This window comes from Homalodisca vitripennis, chromosome 1 (genome assembly GCF_021130785.1).
Source record: "Homalodisca vitripennis isolate AUS2020 chromosome 1, UT_GWSS_2.1, whole genome shotgun sequence".
In the NCBI taxonomy this organism is placed as follows: domain Eukaryota; kingdom Metazoa; phylum Arthropoda; class Insecta; order Hemiptera; family Cicadellidae; genus Homalodisca; species Homalodisca vitripennis.
This window is the reverse complement of record NC_060207.1, coordinates 55,398,548-55,417,315: the sequence shown is the minus strand read 5'-3', so window position 1 is coordinate 55,417,315 and position 18,768 is coordinate 55,398,548. Positions and strand designations below refer to the sequence as shown.

At 33.9% G+C, this 18,768-nt stretch overlaps 2 protein-coding genes across 10 annotated transcripts in view; both read left to right on the top strand.

The window, feature by feature from the left end:
- LOC124361680 (FH1/FH2 domain-containing protein 3) overlaps positions 1–18,768 on the top strand; it is a 178,396-nt gene that overhangs the window by 6,776 nt on the left and 152,852 nt on the right. The window lies entirely within an intron of this gene.
- On the top strand, positions 163–3,263 carry LOC124361744. Its single transcript, XM_046815704.1, has 2 exons — positions 163–460; positions 1,602–3,263. Exons 1-2 carry the CDS (start codon positions 305–307, stop codon positions 3,000–3,002), a joined length of 1,557 nt encoding a protein of 518 aa, XP_046671660.1. The 5' UTR covers positions 163–304; the 3' UTR covers positions 3,003–3,263.

The window sequence follows — 18,768 nt, the reverse complement described above, 5'->3', positions numbered from 1 at the left end:
GGATGAATTATTTGAGTGACAAAATCTAATCGTCATACCTATAATGATGTACCTATTTAATTATATTACCGGAACATTTTAAAGAAAAAAAAACATTTGAATTCCTTATGGTAATTATTTATAAACAAGATAAAGTATCATGTGGCCGCAGTAAATTCAAAATTTCAAACTCAGCTGATCCAAAATCCTTTTATTAAATCTTTGGTAAACGTTACTGCAAGGTGTTTAAAAGTTGTATTACTGTCTTCTTTATCTAATACACCCACACTTTGGTAAATTTCTGCATTTCTAAACGTGCTTGACGATGAACTACACTCTGCAACTGCACGGAGAAAGATTCCTGTACCAGATGCCTCCGGGCCTGTACGAGCTGATGAGCGATATATCCCGGGAAGTCTTGCGGGACCAGCCGACATTCCTGTACCAGTACATCGCCCACTACCTGGACACTTTGGTCAAGGTGTGTTGGTGGCAAACGTATCACAACTACATAAATCTGCTATCCTAATTTACCTCTACTACCGGTTAGTAGTCGCTATACCGACATTGTTCAAGGTGTTCTTGAACCTGAACCTAGGCAAATGTCTACAAATACATATTTTATACAAGTATATCAAAGTGTGGATATTTTGCTCTACACATTTTTTGGTAAACGCCTCTTTTGAGGGAGTATACCACCGACATTTGAAACATTCTTTATTATTGGGTGGTGTCAGCTACTGACAGACAAACTGGGGTTTCTAGAATTTTGTAGTGCACATTGAATATCTATTATTGTGGAATCGTAAGGCTTCTCACACCGGCGTATCTATGTACGAGTATTTTCAACAAGGCAGCAACTATGACACCTAAAATATTATTAATTTGAATCAGAGATTTGCTAAATTGGAAATAAAAAATCGCCATGCACGCATTGCTTGGCTCGATAGCTCGTATGGGAAGAATGGCTTACTTTCTAGTTGAGGTTTACATTTTTAGATATTATGTTCAATTGTATGGAGATTATAGTTATAATATCTGAACTCCACGTGTATTTGTTTAACCACCTTTCCAACCATGTAATTCCCTTCTCCTGGTAAAACTGGCATGTTGCCACTAAGATGCAAGAAGGAGTCCTTAATGATGTGGGTAACATTTTATTAAATGGAGAGGTTGCTAGAAATAAAATTATTTTTTTCAAAATTTGGCAGGTTCTAAATTTAAAATTGGGAATTTTGAAAACAATTTTGCTAAAAAACCGTTCTATTGTTATCTTTAATATAAGTTGTATATATTCATCACATTAAATTAGATATAGTGTCTGCTCCTACCAATAGTAGTGGCAGCTGGATTCTTAGAGGATAATCCAATTATTCTTTAGATTTGTATTGAAACATTCACTTTACACAAGAAAACATGTTTAGATTAACATGCTAGGATAGTTTCTCGTCCGATTGCAAATAATTTTATGATTTTGAATATCGAAGAGACCAACCACTGATACTGATATTAGTGTAGTGTTAAAAGAATATTTTCTAATTACTTAAAGTTTTCTATTAAGTTATGTTACACTGGCTTTCATAAAATTAACAAAATGCAGTGTAAATTGATGGTATTGTCAGGTACGAGATTACGCCCAGACGGCGGAGGATGTCGTGTCCAGCACTTTAGACGAGAACCTGGAGTTGCTGGCGTATGTTGATTCTCTAGGAACTACCTGGGACACTGCCAATTCGGCGGCAACAAAGATTCAAAACGCCGCAAGGAGATATCGTAGCAAGAAAGAGCTGAAGTTGAAGTTAGAAAACCAGAAGGAGAAGAAAGCAGCTGCTGAGTTCTACTTACAGTCGCAAGCCTTCCAAGACTACATGGAAACACTAAATTTGGACTTGGATGACTCCAGCAGGGCGTCATCTCTTCTGTTAAATGCTTATAAGGAATTTAATGCTGAAAAAGAAGAGGTAGAAGAAGAAAGGAGTGAAGCTTCTGTTCATACTATAGAAGCAATCTTACCAAGAGTATCTGAAGAAGTAAAGAAAGAACCTCGAAAAAGAGACTCTAAAATGTTGGTCTACCAACAGACACCAAAACATTCTGTTGAGTCCACTTGGTCCACTTTGGCGAGGAAGATTGCTGAAGAGGAAGGTAAATGGAAACCTAATGAAGTCCGACCATATGCGCTAGTTTATGAAGGAGATATAAGTGTGGCCAGTAAAGACCAACCAGCACACACCGTCACCAAGTGCTTGCCAGGCTACCAAGACAAGGACGAACCCAAAGTACCAATGATTGCGGAGACTGGTGAGTTATCAGATGATAAAGACATCGTTACCTTATTGTCATTTGACAGCGTGGATCAGAGTTACTTTAAAGAAACCGGCATACATGTAGATACATCTTTTTCAAACCTATCCTTGCCTTCATTACCTCCGGAGAAGTCAAAAGAACTCTTTGATCTCTTGGAAAAACGATACTCTGAAGTTTCAAAACTCATTACACCAAGTCCATCTCTTATGAAAGACGAAAAACTAATTAAAAGCCAGCCTGTGGTAGAAGATCGAGGTTCAAGTTCCAGCATTAAGAGAGGTTCAAAGAGTTCCGTAAAGTCCCCGTCGGAGCAGATCAGAGCTACTGAGGAAGGTCGTGGTTCACGTTCCAGCACCAAGAGGGAATCAAAGAGTTCGGCTAAGTCTGGACCTGAACAAATTAAAGCTTCTGATGAAAGTCCTGATCCACGTTCCAGTAGCAACAGAGGATCAAAGAGTTCCGCAAAGTCAGGGTCGGAACAGATTAGAGCTTCTAAGGAAAGTCATGGTTCACGTTCCAGCATCAAAAAGAGTTCAAAGTCATCTGGAATGGCCGAACCTGTACACGACCAAGCTCCTGAAGAAGTTCGTGGTTCACGAACAAGCACCGAAAGAAGATCCAAAACGTCTGCTAAGATCGAATCAGAAGAAGTCAAATATACTGACGAAGGACATGGTTTAAGATCCAGTGCCACAAAGGAAACCGAATCTAAATAACTGGAAAACAAAGCAGGAATACTATTCTAGGAACATTTTTCTACAAAATCGATAAATACTATAATTCTCCTAACTTCTGATCTTCAAAATTGAATGTAGATACAATACTGAAGTGTAAGACATTTTAAAGTGACATTATATACACATACGTTTATGTTTTGAATGAGAATCATATTGTTTATTGCTATATTTCACATTTATATATTTGTTTGTTTCATAAAATTTAAGGAATATTGAATAAATTCCGTGGTAATTTTTTCATTGCAGTTAACTCATTACTCAATTTTCGTTTTTAAGAAATATGCATACTACTACAGTACTACCATATTAACATTGTATAATAAGTTCTTAATTATGTTTTTTTAATTCATGTTGGTAAAACCAATCAGTCATCAAAGCAAACAATGATGATTATTGTTGAGATTTGAGATATGTTTTGTAGTTTATATAGGAGATTTTGTTGTAGGACAGATAAAAAATGGTATTACACGTTTTGAGAGGTATTAGGAGTAAAAGAAAGCATGACGTATCGTGGATCGCCATTTGGTTTAACAATAAATATTCTTTCATGAAGCTTTATAGCCATTCTTGTTTGGAATAAGGACAGGGGTTACACACATATACCATAATTATAGAAGTCCTGAAGTAGCTTTACACTTTTAAACTTTAGATGTTTCGACAACTTTAGATATTTGTAGATTTCTTAAGGATGCTCTTTACATGATAAGAAATGAGCTGTGACTATGTAACTTACTCCAACTGGGAGGATCAGTGAAGTGTAGAAGTAGCACTTAATTATATCTATTATATCAAGAGTTCTACTGGTGGGGTATTACTAGCCAGCGGGAGGATCGGTGAAGTGTAGAGATACAGTGTAAGAATGGCACTTAATTATATCTATTATATCGACAGTTCTACTGGTGGGGTATTACTGGCCAGCGGGAGGATCGGTGAAGTGTAGAGATAAAGTGTAAGAATGGCACTTAATTATATCTATTATATCGACAGTTCTACTGGTGGGGTATTACTGGCCAGCGGGAGGATCGGTGAAGTGTAGAGATAAAGTGTAAGAATGGCACTTAATTATATCTATTATATCGACAGTTCTACTGGTGGGGTATTACTGGCCAGCGGGAGGATCGGTGAAGTGTAGAGATAAAGTGTAAGAATGGCACTTAATTATATCTATTATATCGACAGTTCTACTGGTGGGGTATTACTGGCCAGCGGGAGGATCGGTGAAGTGTAGAGATAAAGTGTAAGAATGGCACTTAATTATATCTATTATATCGACAGTTCTACTGGTGGGGTATTACTGGCCAGCGGGAGGATCTGTGAAGTGTAGAGATAAAGTGTAAGAATGGCACTTAATTATATCTATTATATCGACAGTTCTACTGGTGGGGTATTACTGGCCAGCGGGAGGATCGGTGAAGTGTAGAGATAAAGTGTAAGAATGGCACTTAATTATATCTATTATATCGACAGTTCTACTGGTGGGGTATTACTGGCCAGCGGGAGGATCGGTGAAGTGTAGGTGTCACTTAAATATTTTGATATCAGTTATTTAAGTCACATGAAGATAACTTAACGTAATATATATATATATATATATATATATATATATATATATATATATATATATATATAGCTCTAGTTGTCTGAGCGTTAGTGAAGCCTGTTACACGAGACTGAAAAATATAATTTTTGTCTGTCTGTCCGCAGTACATTTCAATAATTATTAAAACCTGTAATCTTGAAATTTTGCATGCAACCTAAGTGAATCCTGTTGCACGACGCATAATGTAGCATATTCCTACTTTGTTTAATGTACCACGAAAAGTGTTTAAAATGTTAACCAAGTATAGAAAACAGTTTATATAAAGAAACCGATTTTTTAATTCGAATATGTTATTTAAACCATACTGAAACGAAGTTTTTGTTTTACAAGAAAGCAAAAAAGCTGTTAACTTATTTTGAAACTCATCTGGTTAAGTTTAAAACTATGATTTTAAGTTAAAATAGTTATAGAAATTCAAGTTTTGAAGTAGTAGTGCGCGAAGTATTAATCTAGAACAGCAATTTTTATTATTATAAAAAATATTCAATATCTTGAAAACATCGAATTTATTTTAACCTGTTTTTATTATATTTGGATTAGTCTTTGTCTGATCCCCTTGAATATTACTATAGACTTTGACTTTCTTTAAAGACACACACGTATCTATTAATATAAACTAATGAGAAATATTAAAATTGTTTACTTGCCCCTACGGTAGCTGTAGACCTATATTGATGTGTCCTAAGATTGGTACAAGACAGACTGACACAAGTAGCCTCGTAGCGTGTATCGTGCACTCGGGCGAGTTTGTCGCACATCGCCTGACGCCCATTTACCAGTCCGGTCTCATGTACAAGTATAAATAGCGGCAGCGACGGATTCTTTTAGTCGACTTGGACACTGTCCAATCGCAATGGAATAAGAACAATTACATTGTAGATTCGGAGCCAAGGCACGCTCGCTTATAGACACTGTGCGTACATCCTGGCCCGAGTCACGTGACCGAGCAGCACGCGGCGCGGCGTGTGGCTCACTCGAATTCGATCATTTTGTGTTTTTTAATAAAACTTTAAAAATCACACGTTATGTGTGAATAAGAGATATTGTTACTTGTATTACAGCGTTCACGCCAAGGATAATCCAAATCCAGAATGTTTCACTTAATACAAAGACCTTGGGGATTGTATTCAGTATAAAAAAGGGTATTGCTCTGCTTCGCTTCTGAGTTGACACATACAGATAGAGGATACCTGCATCTGGATATTCAGGATGGATAAGTCTGAAAGGTAAGAGCCACCTTCTGTGAAGATACAATGCTACATCTACCATTAGCAGATATAGTGTGCATTGTATCTGTCATGTCACCTTGGACGAAGGAGAGCTGTGTTCAGCCTTCTCCAGTCAAAGCCAGCAGAGAATTCTTCTTCTTCGTATTTGGGCTTGCAAATATCTATAACAGTAATCCTTCGCAGTAAATTAGACCTATCAATCGATCAAGCCAAGTCTAACCAATCTCACCCCTATATCTCGACATTGGAGTATTCTTGGCGTAACCCAGATGTATGGCATATCGGTTTTTGCTGTACCCTGTCTCAGGTCAACTGACAGGTATAAAAAGCCAGAAGTAAATACTCTTGGAAATATCTAAAAGAGTTAGTGAGATCAGTAACTAGAATCGGTCAGTAGCACTGGGACTAGTCACAGGATTTCGCTGTAAACCGTTATTATTTAGTGAGACACGGGATTTCTTATGTCTGTGACTCAGACTCACAAGGATTTCTGCGTACACACACGGAACTAATAACTTTAATTAACTCTTAAAGAGATCTAATGTATTTATTTCATTGTCTTAGAATTACTATTTGTTATTCTATACATCAGAGTTGTTAAGAGAGTGAAAACAACACTGCTTTCTAAAATGAAACCAAGAATATTTACATAGTTTATAAAAAAAGATTTATTCATTAATACTAATTTCTAAATGGATCAAGATTTAGTGGTTTGAAATTGTACTATAATTTTAATAGTTTTTTGCAACTTAATGGTCATTTATCAGAAATGTGTCAAAGAACCTGTGAATAACATTTCTTTCTATCAGCAGCAACTCATTCTTACCCTATTTAATAAGTAAAACTCAATTTCTTTAATTAGGTTAAACTTGAAAAGTTAGGCTGTTGTTCTTTGAAAAGTATATGAGCTGAGTTACTAAAGCAACATAAATGTTTAATAAATAAATAATTTAACAAAATATGAAAAACTTTGATACAAAATGTTATGTAGGCATTCGTCCCTTAAGGACGTTGCGAATGAATGTAACAGGAGACCATAATATTTCGTCCATATACAAACGACTAATCAAGTACAACTTTTAGAAATAAATGTGCCAGAATCCAACTAGTGTTTTGTGATTATATTTTTTATGGAATTGCCCCCCCCCCCCCCGCACCAACAATCAAGAGGAAACAACGCACTTCTTAATCATCTTAACATTGCTTCATTTAATGGTTGTTCAACATAAACAAGACAATAAATGCCGGCAATCAGCTTTACCAATAGCTTTTGTCTGGTATTAAATATAATCATTATAGACATGTTCTATTTGATATTTTTATTTCAAGTGCAAATATAATGGCCAATTATTCAGGTTCATAGGAAGACAAAGAATAATTTAACTTCTATGCATAAAGCGCAACATACTCGCCTATATGTTCGTATACTATAGCCTATTTTTATTCCAAAACTTCAACCAGGTTAAGGTAAAATATGGCATGTGTACGGTATGTATTAATCTAAGTAACCACAACACATTGAGACAATACCACATATACTGGCAAATGTAACCTAAAGTTGAGATGTGAAAAATATAATATGGTAAAAATTAAAAGTGAATTAGAGGAATAATGAAAAAATGTATGTAGTATTTCTTTATGAATATGCAAATCACACTAAATCACAGGGTTGTCAAAAAAATCACGAATGTTTCCACTAACCAATAGTAACGTACTGTTTTAAATCAAACATAAAATATCGTTTTATGTCCTTTTCCTCCACACTGAATCCCAATTAAATTTTTATTTTATAACCCAAAGTTTATTTATTAAGGTACAAAGCAAATTTCAAGAATGTTTTTTATATCATTTTTAAATAAAATGGAACTGTAAATTACTGTATGTTTTGAGAATTATGTGCAGTATTTTAAGACGAATTTAATTCTTTGTTTAAAGTTATTGGCGATTATTTGAAAGGATATAATAGCATTTCGGACATTTGCAATCGATATAAGCTACAACAAATTTGGAGCTTTGAAACCAGTTAATTACATAAACTTAAATATCAAACAAACAACTAATTATAGTTCAAATACACCAAGCATAACAACAATGTTGGTGTACGTGCGTGTTGTGTTGTGCTGTGTTAGTGTGTGTGTAATTGTATCTACAGATTGGAAACGTTTATTTGAGTATTATTTTCAGATCATTATAACGATGGCTTACTGTTATTAGTTAATATACATAAATACTTTAAGCATGATATTGTTGACGTTATTACTGAATTAATGTCTTCAAAAATGTTTCACCGCAGTTGTGAAATTTTCGTTTTTTATCAACTATTAGTAACGAATCTGCTTCTACTGTTGTATTTTTAAGAAGATCAGGTGTCCCAAAACATGTCAAGTGTTATGGATTCTTTGCGGAAGAATATTAATGAAAATGTTAAATAATTCCTGTTCCTGTTCTATTGTCATAAGTCACAACAACATGCTCATTTTGTAAATACGGAGATATTTCGGTAACAGATGATATGACTAAGTTAGGCGTTGGAAAATGAATATATTATAAGAAATAATTATTAATGTTTGATCACGTCTACATGCGATGTACACATCAGCCTCCAGAATCGCTATTAAGCCCCATCATTGTGCTGAAGTGTTGTATTATTATTTGTGACGTGTAGACGTAGACGCCGTTTGGTTAACCATCAACAGCAACTATCCAAGTTGTCGGTACTTTTACAAAAGATAGCAAATAATGGTCGAGAAATGACATACAACAAACGTTGGTTTGGCAAGGAAGGCCAGCTAAATATATCTCCACCTTGCTAAAACATATGTAGGCGTGAAGAGCGCACCAAGCGGCAAAACCGACGACTGCAAAACGAGGGCCATGCCCTTTCAAGAATTGAGTATGTACTCTCACTTACGTACGAACATCACGTTGATTGTCAAGCATTGTATTAGGATTGTATAATGTCTGAATAACATCAATACTCTTCAGTAAAAGTAAGAAAACATACAATAAAATTAAATAATTTGTTTTGGAAAAACGTATCTTTAAATGAGTCAAAAAGTAAAAACAATATGAAAGGTATATTGCTATTTGATGTCGGTGGCACAAACAGCATTACACGTTGTAATTCTATTTTCAGCCTATTGTTGCTACTGTTAGTCTTCCATAGGCCTAGCATTGTCACACTTTGCACAGTATTCCACAAGTGTTACATTTATGTCATATGTTGTTCTCAATAATTGCATTATGATAGAAGAGAATTAAAGCTATAATTTCAGTTCATCAGCTATAATTCAGTTCATAATATCAGGCAAACAAATAGTTCAAGTGCTTATAGATACAGATTTGAAATATATTTTTAGATCATTATAAAGGTTGTTTATTAAAACAATAATAATTATATTTGTTAGTTGTTGATATACATGAGTATTATTTTGTTAGTGTTACTGAATTCATGTCTTGGCATCCAGCTGTTCTAGCGGCCATCCTGATTGTCCCATAATAACAGCGAACTTTTACGACTTTATTTTTAATCGTAGACTTAGGGGAGATATATAATTTTAAATATTTAAACTAAACTCAAATTCTTCTTGTTTTTTTCCATATTTGTACCTTTCATCGACTAAATATTGAATACATTAAACAAAATTGCAACAGGTATTATCACAAAATAGATTTGTTATTATTTTGGGAGACCCTTTCACTGTCATTCTGCGCTGAACGTTTAGTTTCTATGACTTTAGGATTTCTAGTAGCATATAAAGTGTCTTTACGTAGCCAGTTGAAATACAGCTTCAATTACATTTTAAGTGACATTTCCATTTATCATTTTCCATTATAGTACATACAGTGGGGGCGTATTTTGTTATTTCAGAAAAAAAGCAAAAAATCAAATAATATTAAAAGAATGTGGAACTTTGTAACTTATTATGTAAGTAATACACGGTACGGTGGTTGTACCAAGTGCTCACTAGCGCGGGGGCGGACAATGCCACACGGTTCATGGCGAGATCTCCCTGGTCCACAGTGTATAATCGCTAGCATATTCGTTTGCAATTTATTAATTTGTATCCAAACTTATTTATTTTTATTAAAAGTGTATTAACTGTACGCTATGAATGAGGACGCAATGCACTATTTTTCATAGTCTGGTCATACAAATTTGAGTTATTGAAAATGTCATTTCAATCAATGAACATGTATTTGACCTAGATACCCAAAATGTACGTACACAAACAAGAACATCTAGAGTGTGAGTTTAATTTTTTTAAGACAAAATCTGTTTCGTAATCACCAAACAATTCTCAAAGTAACATTTTATAATCTATTTTTAAGGCAGTACTCCACAAACTTTCGTGTGTTTATTTTGGATTCGAAAAATCATAAGGAATATATTATAATGTTGGAAGTGAAAATCGCAATAGTCTTCCTCATACTCAATGTCTGTGGTTTCGAATTATTGATCGCGTTCTATGATTTAATTGACTTTCCTCAAATTTCATTATAAACTCTAACCTTTTTTATAGTAATTTTAGTTAGTAAACAGAATTTACAGTTTTCAGTAAATGTTGTCTAAAGTTTGCACGCAAATATGACTATTCCGGTCTGTCAAATGTGCTGAAAATGTTTAGCTCCTTGAGAAGACTTTATTAAGACTCTTATTGAAATTTAAAGATGCTAAATCAAATGCATACTTGTGTCCCCTAATTTATAGTTTTGTAACTGACATATTTGCATCGGTTATTAAACTCAAACACTGTTATTGAGATAAATAAATTTTGCGAAAATAAACAATTAACACCCCATCATCTAATTTTACTTTCTCTATTATACTGGTACGTTTGTCCATAAGAAACAACTTTGTCCAGGTTTACTCTGAAACCCAAATTAACTTCTCTGAGTCTATAATTTTGGAACAACTGCTTAAAGTTTTTTTATATAAAATTATGAATGTTTACTAACAATAATTATGATTTTCACTGCAAACAATATTCTGCAAAAAATGTATTTTTTAAATTGTGACTTGTGGAATCGTCTCTCCAGTTTGAAACAATCTTACTCGTTCATAAATGTGTGCTCTTTCACTTAATAAAAGCAATCATCATAATTGTGGTGACTGTTTGCAAACATATTATTTTCTTACATTTTCAAACATATTGATAAACACTTTGCGAAGAAAAATATAACTATGGATCTTTACGTAAACATTCAAAATGGTTATTTACAACTTTAAATTGAATCTCAAAACAGAATTAAAAACGTTTTCGTTTCCATTTGTCAGGATTTAATACAAAATATTTTGTGTATGTATATTTTACTATTTAATTTTTAACTTAATAAGAACTTTACAACATCAATGAGGAAGTCTGCAGATACACAATATGACCATCCAGGGTTATCTCTAGGTCTAGTAGGTTAGTAAAAATATATAAATAGATACATTTTCTGTGATGTATACTGAGACTTAGTGTGGGGTTTAACTTTTAACGGGCAATTTCAGACTAAAGTCGTCCTTCTCAGTGCGTTAGCCAACAGTGAAGTTGCACCATCAACACGTAGTAAACAGTCAACTTGGAGTTAACATGGTAACCAATGAAAGGCCCGTTATTCATTTCTTGGAAATAGTTCGCTTAAGTCCTTGTAAATTTTGTCTAGTGGACTTCTGTAAATAGCATCAGTACAGCAGGGTTTTTACAATCACTCAATTTGGCTCCACCGCCACAAGACAGACTACAGCTCGTCTGTCTGTCACTCGACTGTCGTCACTCGCTTGTCTACTACAGTCGACCAGTGACTGACATTATTTATCGTCTTCCAAGTTACTCTCGCGTGAAATAGTTAAAGATGAGTTTTCGTATTATTAAATTAGTGGTCATGCCGTTGATTGCGTTAATATGCGTACTTCTTGCCTTTCCAACTCTCCCTTATACAGTACAACTGTTTAATATACATTATTATTGTGAGTCCATGAAAATGTATGGCTTACGTCAAATGTTGATTAGCGAACGTAGTACTGCGTCATTTTTGTGTGTTATTTAGTTGTCTCATTCAATAAAAAATAAATTGTGAGACGAAAAATATGTTTGTTAGTGAATATTTAAAAGAAAACTTGTATTGTAACCTATTTCCTCCAATAACAAATTTACTATATTGTACACTAATTGACTGAGCGTTAACGGAGCCTATCACTCAAGGGGCTGAAGAAAACCCATTTTCTGCTTGCCTGTTAGCACGATGTATCTGTAGACTTGAAGTTTTGCATTAACCTTAATTTCTTTTATAAGGTACATCGTGTTCGATCCTGATGCATGTCACTCCACTGGATTAGGCTGAGCGTTTGCGAACATCTTTACATTGGTCTATGCGGTAACCATGATTGAGAAACTCGCAGAATAAATAAATTTAACAATCTGAATATAATATTACGAAATCAACATAGTAACACTTGGAACGCAGTAAATATTCGCAAAATATACCGAGAAATATTTCATCCGTACACTTACAATGTTGCTTAAACTTGCTGGTTCATCTATGACATTTGTCTGAGCGTTATTGAAGCCTATCCCTTGGCAGATTGGTACAATTTCTTTTTTGTTTGCTGGGGGCTGTAAAATTGTACATCCCCAATATGAATGTCCGCAGACCATCTAAAGCATGAAATGAGCTATAAGACTTGAAATTCTTAATTCAACCTCAGAAAAGCCTGTTGCACGACACGTGGTGTAGCATACTCATATATTTCTTATTAAAAACTCATTCATTTAACCCGTATCAGCCCAGATAATAAAGTGAGAAATGATACTAAACATATCCCTGATGCCATATGGACACACTTAGCTATTACGAGTTCATTCCCAGCCGAATATTTCCTAAATATTTTTTCAAACAGCTTGATCTTACTTCGACGCGTTTTCATTTGCTATACTTCAACTTTACTAACCCTCTTTTCCCCATGAAAAATCCACAACACACACACACACACACACACACACACACACACACACACACACACACACACACACACAAGCTTGAAATAACGTAGGTTCACCTCGATGTACATTGATGTTCTGCATGGGACCTGCGAAGAATACGTATCTTTAAAGACGTCTATTCAAATTAATTCATGAGGCCAGTAACCGCTGCGCGCTGTTGTAAATCTCTTATCACCGCAATCCACACTTCCAATGCTCCAGATGGATATTCAGAACTTAAAAAAAGGGATGTTATCAAAAAACCTTTTCTTGAACGGTGTGCAATCCTGATTAAAATAAGAATCTTGGGACATGTCTTCATCCCTGCATTCAAAATCTAGTAGCTGAATATTACATGTACAGAGTGTTTCTTGTAAGGTTCCTCAAATCGATTGTGGGAAAATGGATTATCGGTGAGTAGTGAACTAATCAGTTTCTCCACAAATAAATTCTTGAGAAGTGTTAAAACAATATTTTTAAGATTGTTAAACATAAGATATCTCAATATCTATAGATTTACGACTCAGTTCTCGAGTGTTTCCAGAACACATGTAACATTATACATCGTTATAAAGGTCGCTGTAACCCAAACTCTTTGGTAAAACAAAACTTTTCTATATCTTTTATTTTTAAATTACGGCAAAAAAGTGCAAGATTACAACATAATAATGAGTGTAGTTGTAAAAATTTAAATAAATATTTTTATTTACATTCACAATTTATTTTTATTTTGGTGTTCAACATAACAGTGCTAACAGTACATTTTTCCTTTGACCAAAGCCCAAATTTCAAAATGACCATATCTCAAAATTTTTAATTGAAAACACAATATATAATTTACATACTTTTGTAAACAAAACAACATTTGTATTTCAACTTTTTCAAGCTCTAATAGTCTTTAAGTTAGAAAAAAAATATCTAACTTATATTTCAGCATCATTTCCAGTTTTTATTTTTAGACTAACATTTTAAGATGATAAAATCTCAATAAATTAAGCCGAATGGTTCAAAATCACTATAAAGATTATTTAAAATTATTTAAAGTAGGTATTACATTTTATACGATTAATTTTATTCGTATATTACATTTTAATTAACCTTTATTCGAGTTTATACATCTATTTTATAAATGGTAACCATATGTTTATAACACTGTAAAAATTAACATTTCTTAGTGATTATTTGAGAAGTGTCATTCGAATATTCATCAATCTTTCAGGATAGTTTCATTGTTGCACTTTAATGAACAGCTGATTTTAATTAGAATAATTATTTGATTACAATGCCCACAGTGGGATTCGATCCCTGGGATAGACGCTAACCAGTCGGCTACTAGGGACTGCGGTGCCAACCTCACTACAGCTACCGGTGTACTTGAAGTACTGAATACTGTACTGTGTTATGTACGGTCAACATCACTGCCAGCTGTGCTTGTATCTCATCACTCTGCTTTCACCATGGTTCTCATTTCTCTCCAAGCAAATATCAGTCTTTCTCGGTCATTCATAATGTTTCTTAGGTCTTGATCATTTTTAGAGTACGATATTTAAACTTAAAAATGGACATAGCCTATAAGCTTTAATGAACTATTGCACTTTCTGATCTCTGTTGTTACTGTAAGCCATCCCATATTTTGTTGTTTATTTCAGGTGTCTTATTTTAATTTATTCATTAGTCTCTCTATACTTTCACAAATAATAAGTAATGTTAGATATATTTTCTAACTTTAATATAAAATGTGTTCGATAGGATTCTTTATACGCTAATAGCATTTTAATTGTTAATACAATCGTTGTAAAATAAAGCTGTACAAATTCATGTGAAACTTTTTATCAAGCTCTCCAAAATTGAACCATGAACTTGGGGCCAGAGACCCGTTCTTACTATAAATTATGAAGTAAAAGTATTAAGACTAAGTATTATAGTAATAATTACATTCCTTCGAGAATTCTATGGGATTTGCACACATTAATAAGCACAGTTCTACAAGTATAACCAAGTATTGTTAAAGCACCCAAATCGTTGTTTTAGGAAATGTGTAATAATCTATGTCACAGAAATTTGTTTTATGTTATTTTCTAGTAAGTATAAAGTGCGCATTAAGAATTAATATTAGACTTAGTAGCCTAATACGATGTCACGTTTATTTCGCTGCAGATGTTTTGTAGTTCAGACTAATAAATCACAACCAGAATTGATATTTATGACAAGTTATTTGATAGTAAATTTCAATGATATAATTGACAAATGGTCCTATCACATAACTAGACAACTGTTACTGGGACTTTGACTAACAAGTCATTCAATCGTCTCGTCTGACACAATTGACGTTCTACACAACTGGGCGGTTGTTTGTCATCGATGTCTTAGCGTGATGAGACTAATTGTTATTTATAGCGTGAGGATAATGTAAACATATTCAGAATATCCAGTACTTCAATATATATATATATATAAGATATGCTAACTCGTATTCAATTAAAATAACTTCTCCGAATGCAGATACATTATTATTGTTTTATCACTCCACGTAAACAGGCATTCAAAGTAGACATTTTAGGTCATTTATACAAGCCCAAAATAAAACATCTGAAGATAAAAATGTGAAATTTTACAGTTTTTACATTAGTTATAACTTCGGCGAGTGATATTTTGTATGCAATTTTAGTTTTATGTTAAATTTAACTTTAGAGAATATCTTTTTTAATATTTATTTTCTAAACGACATTTACTTTATTTGGGCCTGATTACAAAATGCCCTAAGTTGCCTGCTTTAAGTGCCTGGCATATCACGAGGAGTGATCAAAAAGTTGTTTCAACTTTTTTTATTCAGAAAAGTTATATTGAATGTATATGAGTTTTAAAATTGAAAAAAGTTTCTAACCCAAAATACATTACATCATCGTAAGGTACAGAATAAGCAATAAAATGTAAAGTATAATATTTCCATAGCAGTGAATTCGTTACAACAAAGTATGTTTACGCCACACCATATAACAAAGGCTTCGCTGAGGTTGCTTGCTAAATTTCACCTCTACTGCTCATCTCATTGTAGAAGTGTCCTGCAGACATACATGATACACAGTCATACAGAACATTAATTCTTACCCCCCCCCCTCCGCTTCCCCACAAGACGAAAGAAAACTTGTGTAAGCCTCCTGAGATTATAATGATACTCTGCCAAATTCCATGGTAGGACATGCACCATCAAGAAATCATTCTTGTATATATCAAAATGAAGCTTCATACAAACCATCAAGTTTAGTTCCGTTTTTTTTTTCGAGATATCGTGCGGACATATATCGTGGTGACAGACCAGCCAATCAGTGAAACATTCGTACTTTCATGAAACAGTTCAAAAGTAGTGATAAAACGCTATTAGTTTCGACTTATAACAAGTCATCATCTGGCGTTGACACATATTAAAAGACGAGTACTACCCATTTGGCATCGTCAGTTTAAAATTCACGAACACAAACGCCTCAACAATATTGCGGTAACAATTCCATGGTAATTTAGTAGCTGCTGTAAGACCCACGTGGCATGGGCTATCTTTACCACCGGTTTTAACTGATATTGAAAAATATTCATTAGTATTTAGCTAATCCCATCCTTTGGTGAGGTAGATATGAGAATAAGGAGCGGGAGGGTGTTCCGCACAATAATTTTAGTTAGAAGATGACTTTAGTAATAATAGAGTGCTATGTAATTCGTGTTTTATGTAGTTGCAAAACAATTGTTAGGTTCCATTGTTCCATCATTAAAATGTTAAAAGCTAAAATCATTACTATATCTCATACTAGACAGAAAGGTTATATGAATGCAATAATTATCCTTCATGGATATACAAACACTTAATAATAAAGAAACTACTTTATTACCATTTAAATAATTGGAAAATAAATAATAAATTAAACCTAATTATGTATTTCACCTTCCCTGGGTTCCTTTGATACACAGGTATCGATTTATTATGTACTGATTTTGCATAAAAATACAAGTGAAATCTTAGGCATCAAAACGGTACCTTCAGCAGCTTGTACATCCCACAATTCCACTAGCCTGAAATGGCTTAGTACAACGAACGTTTACTGTATAAAGAGTCAATGGTGTTTTACACTATTTATTTATCTACTGAAGTTAAAGTGAAAACTGTATCTCACGATTTTTTAACATGCACTTATCCAAGCCGTCCACCCAATTTCTGCCATCATCAGACATTTTATTTTTCTAGGATCTTTCTATCATGAGTTATCGCAGAAGAACTGCACTTTAGCCTTGAGAACTCAAAATCAATCATGTTCTTCCTTGCATCAAGAGACAGATATGTACCAAGTGTCAAAGTCTCTAGGGCCTTTCTAACCGGAGTCACACACACAGACGGACAGTCCTATTTTGTCACTAATAATAAAATGTTTCAGCACTTGATAGGAAGCAACTGCTTCATTGTTGCGTGCAATTCTATAATTCTCGCCGACAACTATCTGGAAATATAAGTTATAGTACAGGACCAGAGGATCAATTTGCTTTGTTAAAACACTCAACCAGGTATTTCTTAAAATCGATTCAGAAAGAAATAGATCGTTGGACGCTCTATTTATTGTGCCGGTTGACATAGGATGGTATCATGCTAGAAAACAAAACTGAGAACAAAATTATAATTTCATATTTTTATCCTTTTAATAATTTCAAATTTCGACCAAAGCAAAACGCAGGTGATGACTATTTCTATGTTAGTAGAAATTCCTCTATCGATTTCACGAAAATCCGGTTGTATACTTATATAGAACTGTCGGCTACTAGAATTTGACATAAAAATATGCCTTTAAATGAGCCATAATAATTTTACATTGTTTGTCACATAAAAACAATATAAATGAACTTAAAGGTAAGGAAGTTAGCAATTCTTTAATGGGCAAGGAGGGAATTCTATGTAATCTTTTGCTTCTTATGTCCTTCAATTGGAAACTTTTGTTTTAAATATTTACTTATTCATTACATAAACTTATTCTAAAATAATAACCACTAACTGAAAAGTCCTTATAAAACACAATGTCTGTGTTGTGTTTAGTAATACTATTTATCAACACGGCACCGCTAAAGTAAGACGAGGGTATTCCCCTGAAGAGAAGTGTTGAAGATAAATGAAATGCAAATGTATGACTGACTACTGTCTGTCGTGGTCTTTCCTAGTGTCGGTGCGCGGCGCACTTCCTGTCTGTCACACCGGAAGTCCTCATTGTTGGCTCCTCACCTCTTTTAATTGGTCTCCCTCCTCTCCTCTTCCTAGCTCATATTACAAGTCAACCACCGTAGTACGGTATTGGAAAACCCAACTATTTTCTTAGTGAGCCGGTAGTAGTAAGTAGATTGTACCAGAAGGAAAAAATATTATGCGAAAATATAAAACGTCAGACGAATTTTTCACGTGAAGGTTTAACGGATGAAGAACTTTTAAGTCCTACGTTTGAATATTCTTATGGGCTTAACCAAATAATGTACGCTACAATAATTTATTACATGAGTATGAAATAATTATTTGGTTTTCTGAAGTGACATGCCTACTCGTTTACAGGTTTTTACAAATCACCCGTACGTCCTAAAACTTCAACGTGTTCCAAATTAGAAAGATGTTTCAATAAATATACATTCTATAATGTATTGTTTCCACTCTAGCTATCTGTTTGTGCGTTTCTGTTTCTGGAAATTTTAACGCAGTTTGGAAACAACCCGTATGACTTAGTAAACAAACAACTCTATATTTAGTTAGTTTAAAATTGTCATCTTCATCGACCTTGAGTGAAAATCAAAATCTGCTGTGAGAGAGCCGTGTGGCCCTAATTTTGCCTCAATAAACAAGCATTGTCCATTTTATCTTATCTTGTATAGCTCAAATCTATATTGAACAAAAGAAACGCACATACAAATGTTCATATTTATTTTCATAG

Bases quoted from the DNA above. Each gene is read 5' to 3' on its own strand.
- LOC124361744 (XM_046815704.1), top strand. From the start codon at position 305: ATGAACTACACTCTGCAACTGCACGGAGAAAGATTCCTGTACCAGATG. The intron at 461-1,601 runs GTGTGTTGGTGG...TGGTATTGTCAG, and splicing joins ACCTGGACACTTTGGTCAAG to GTACGAGATTACGCCCAGAC.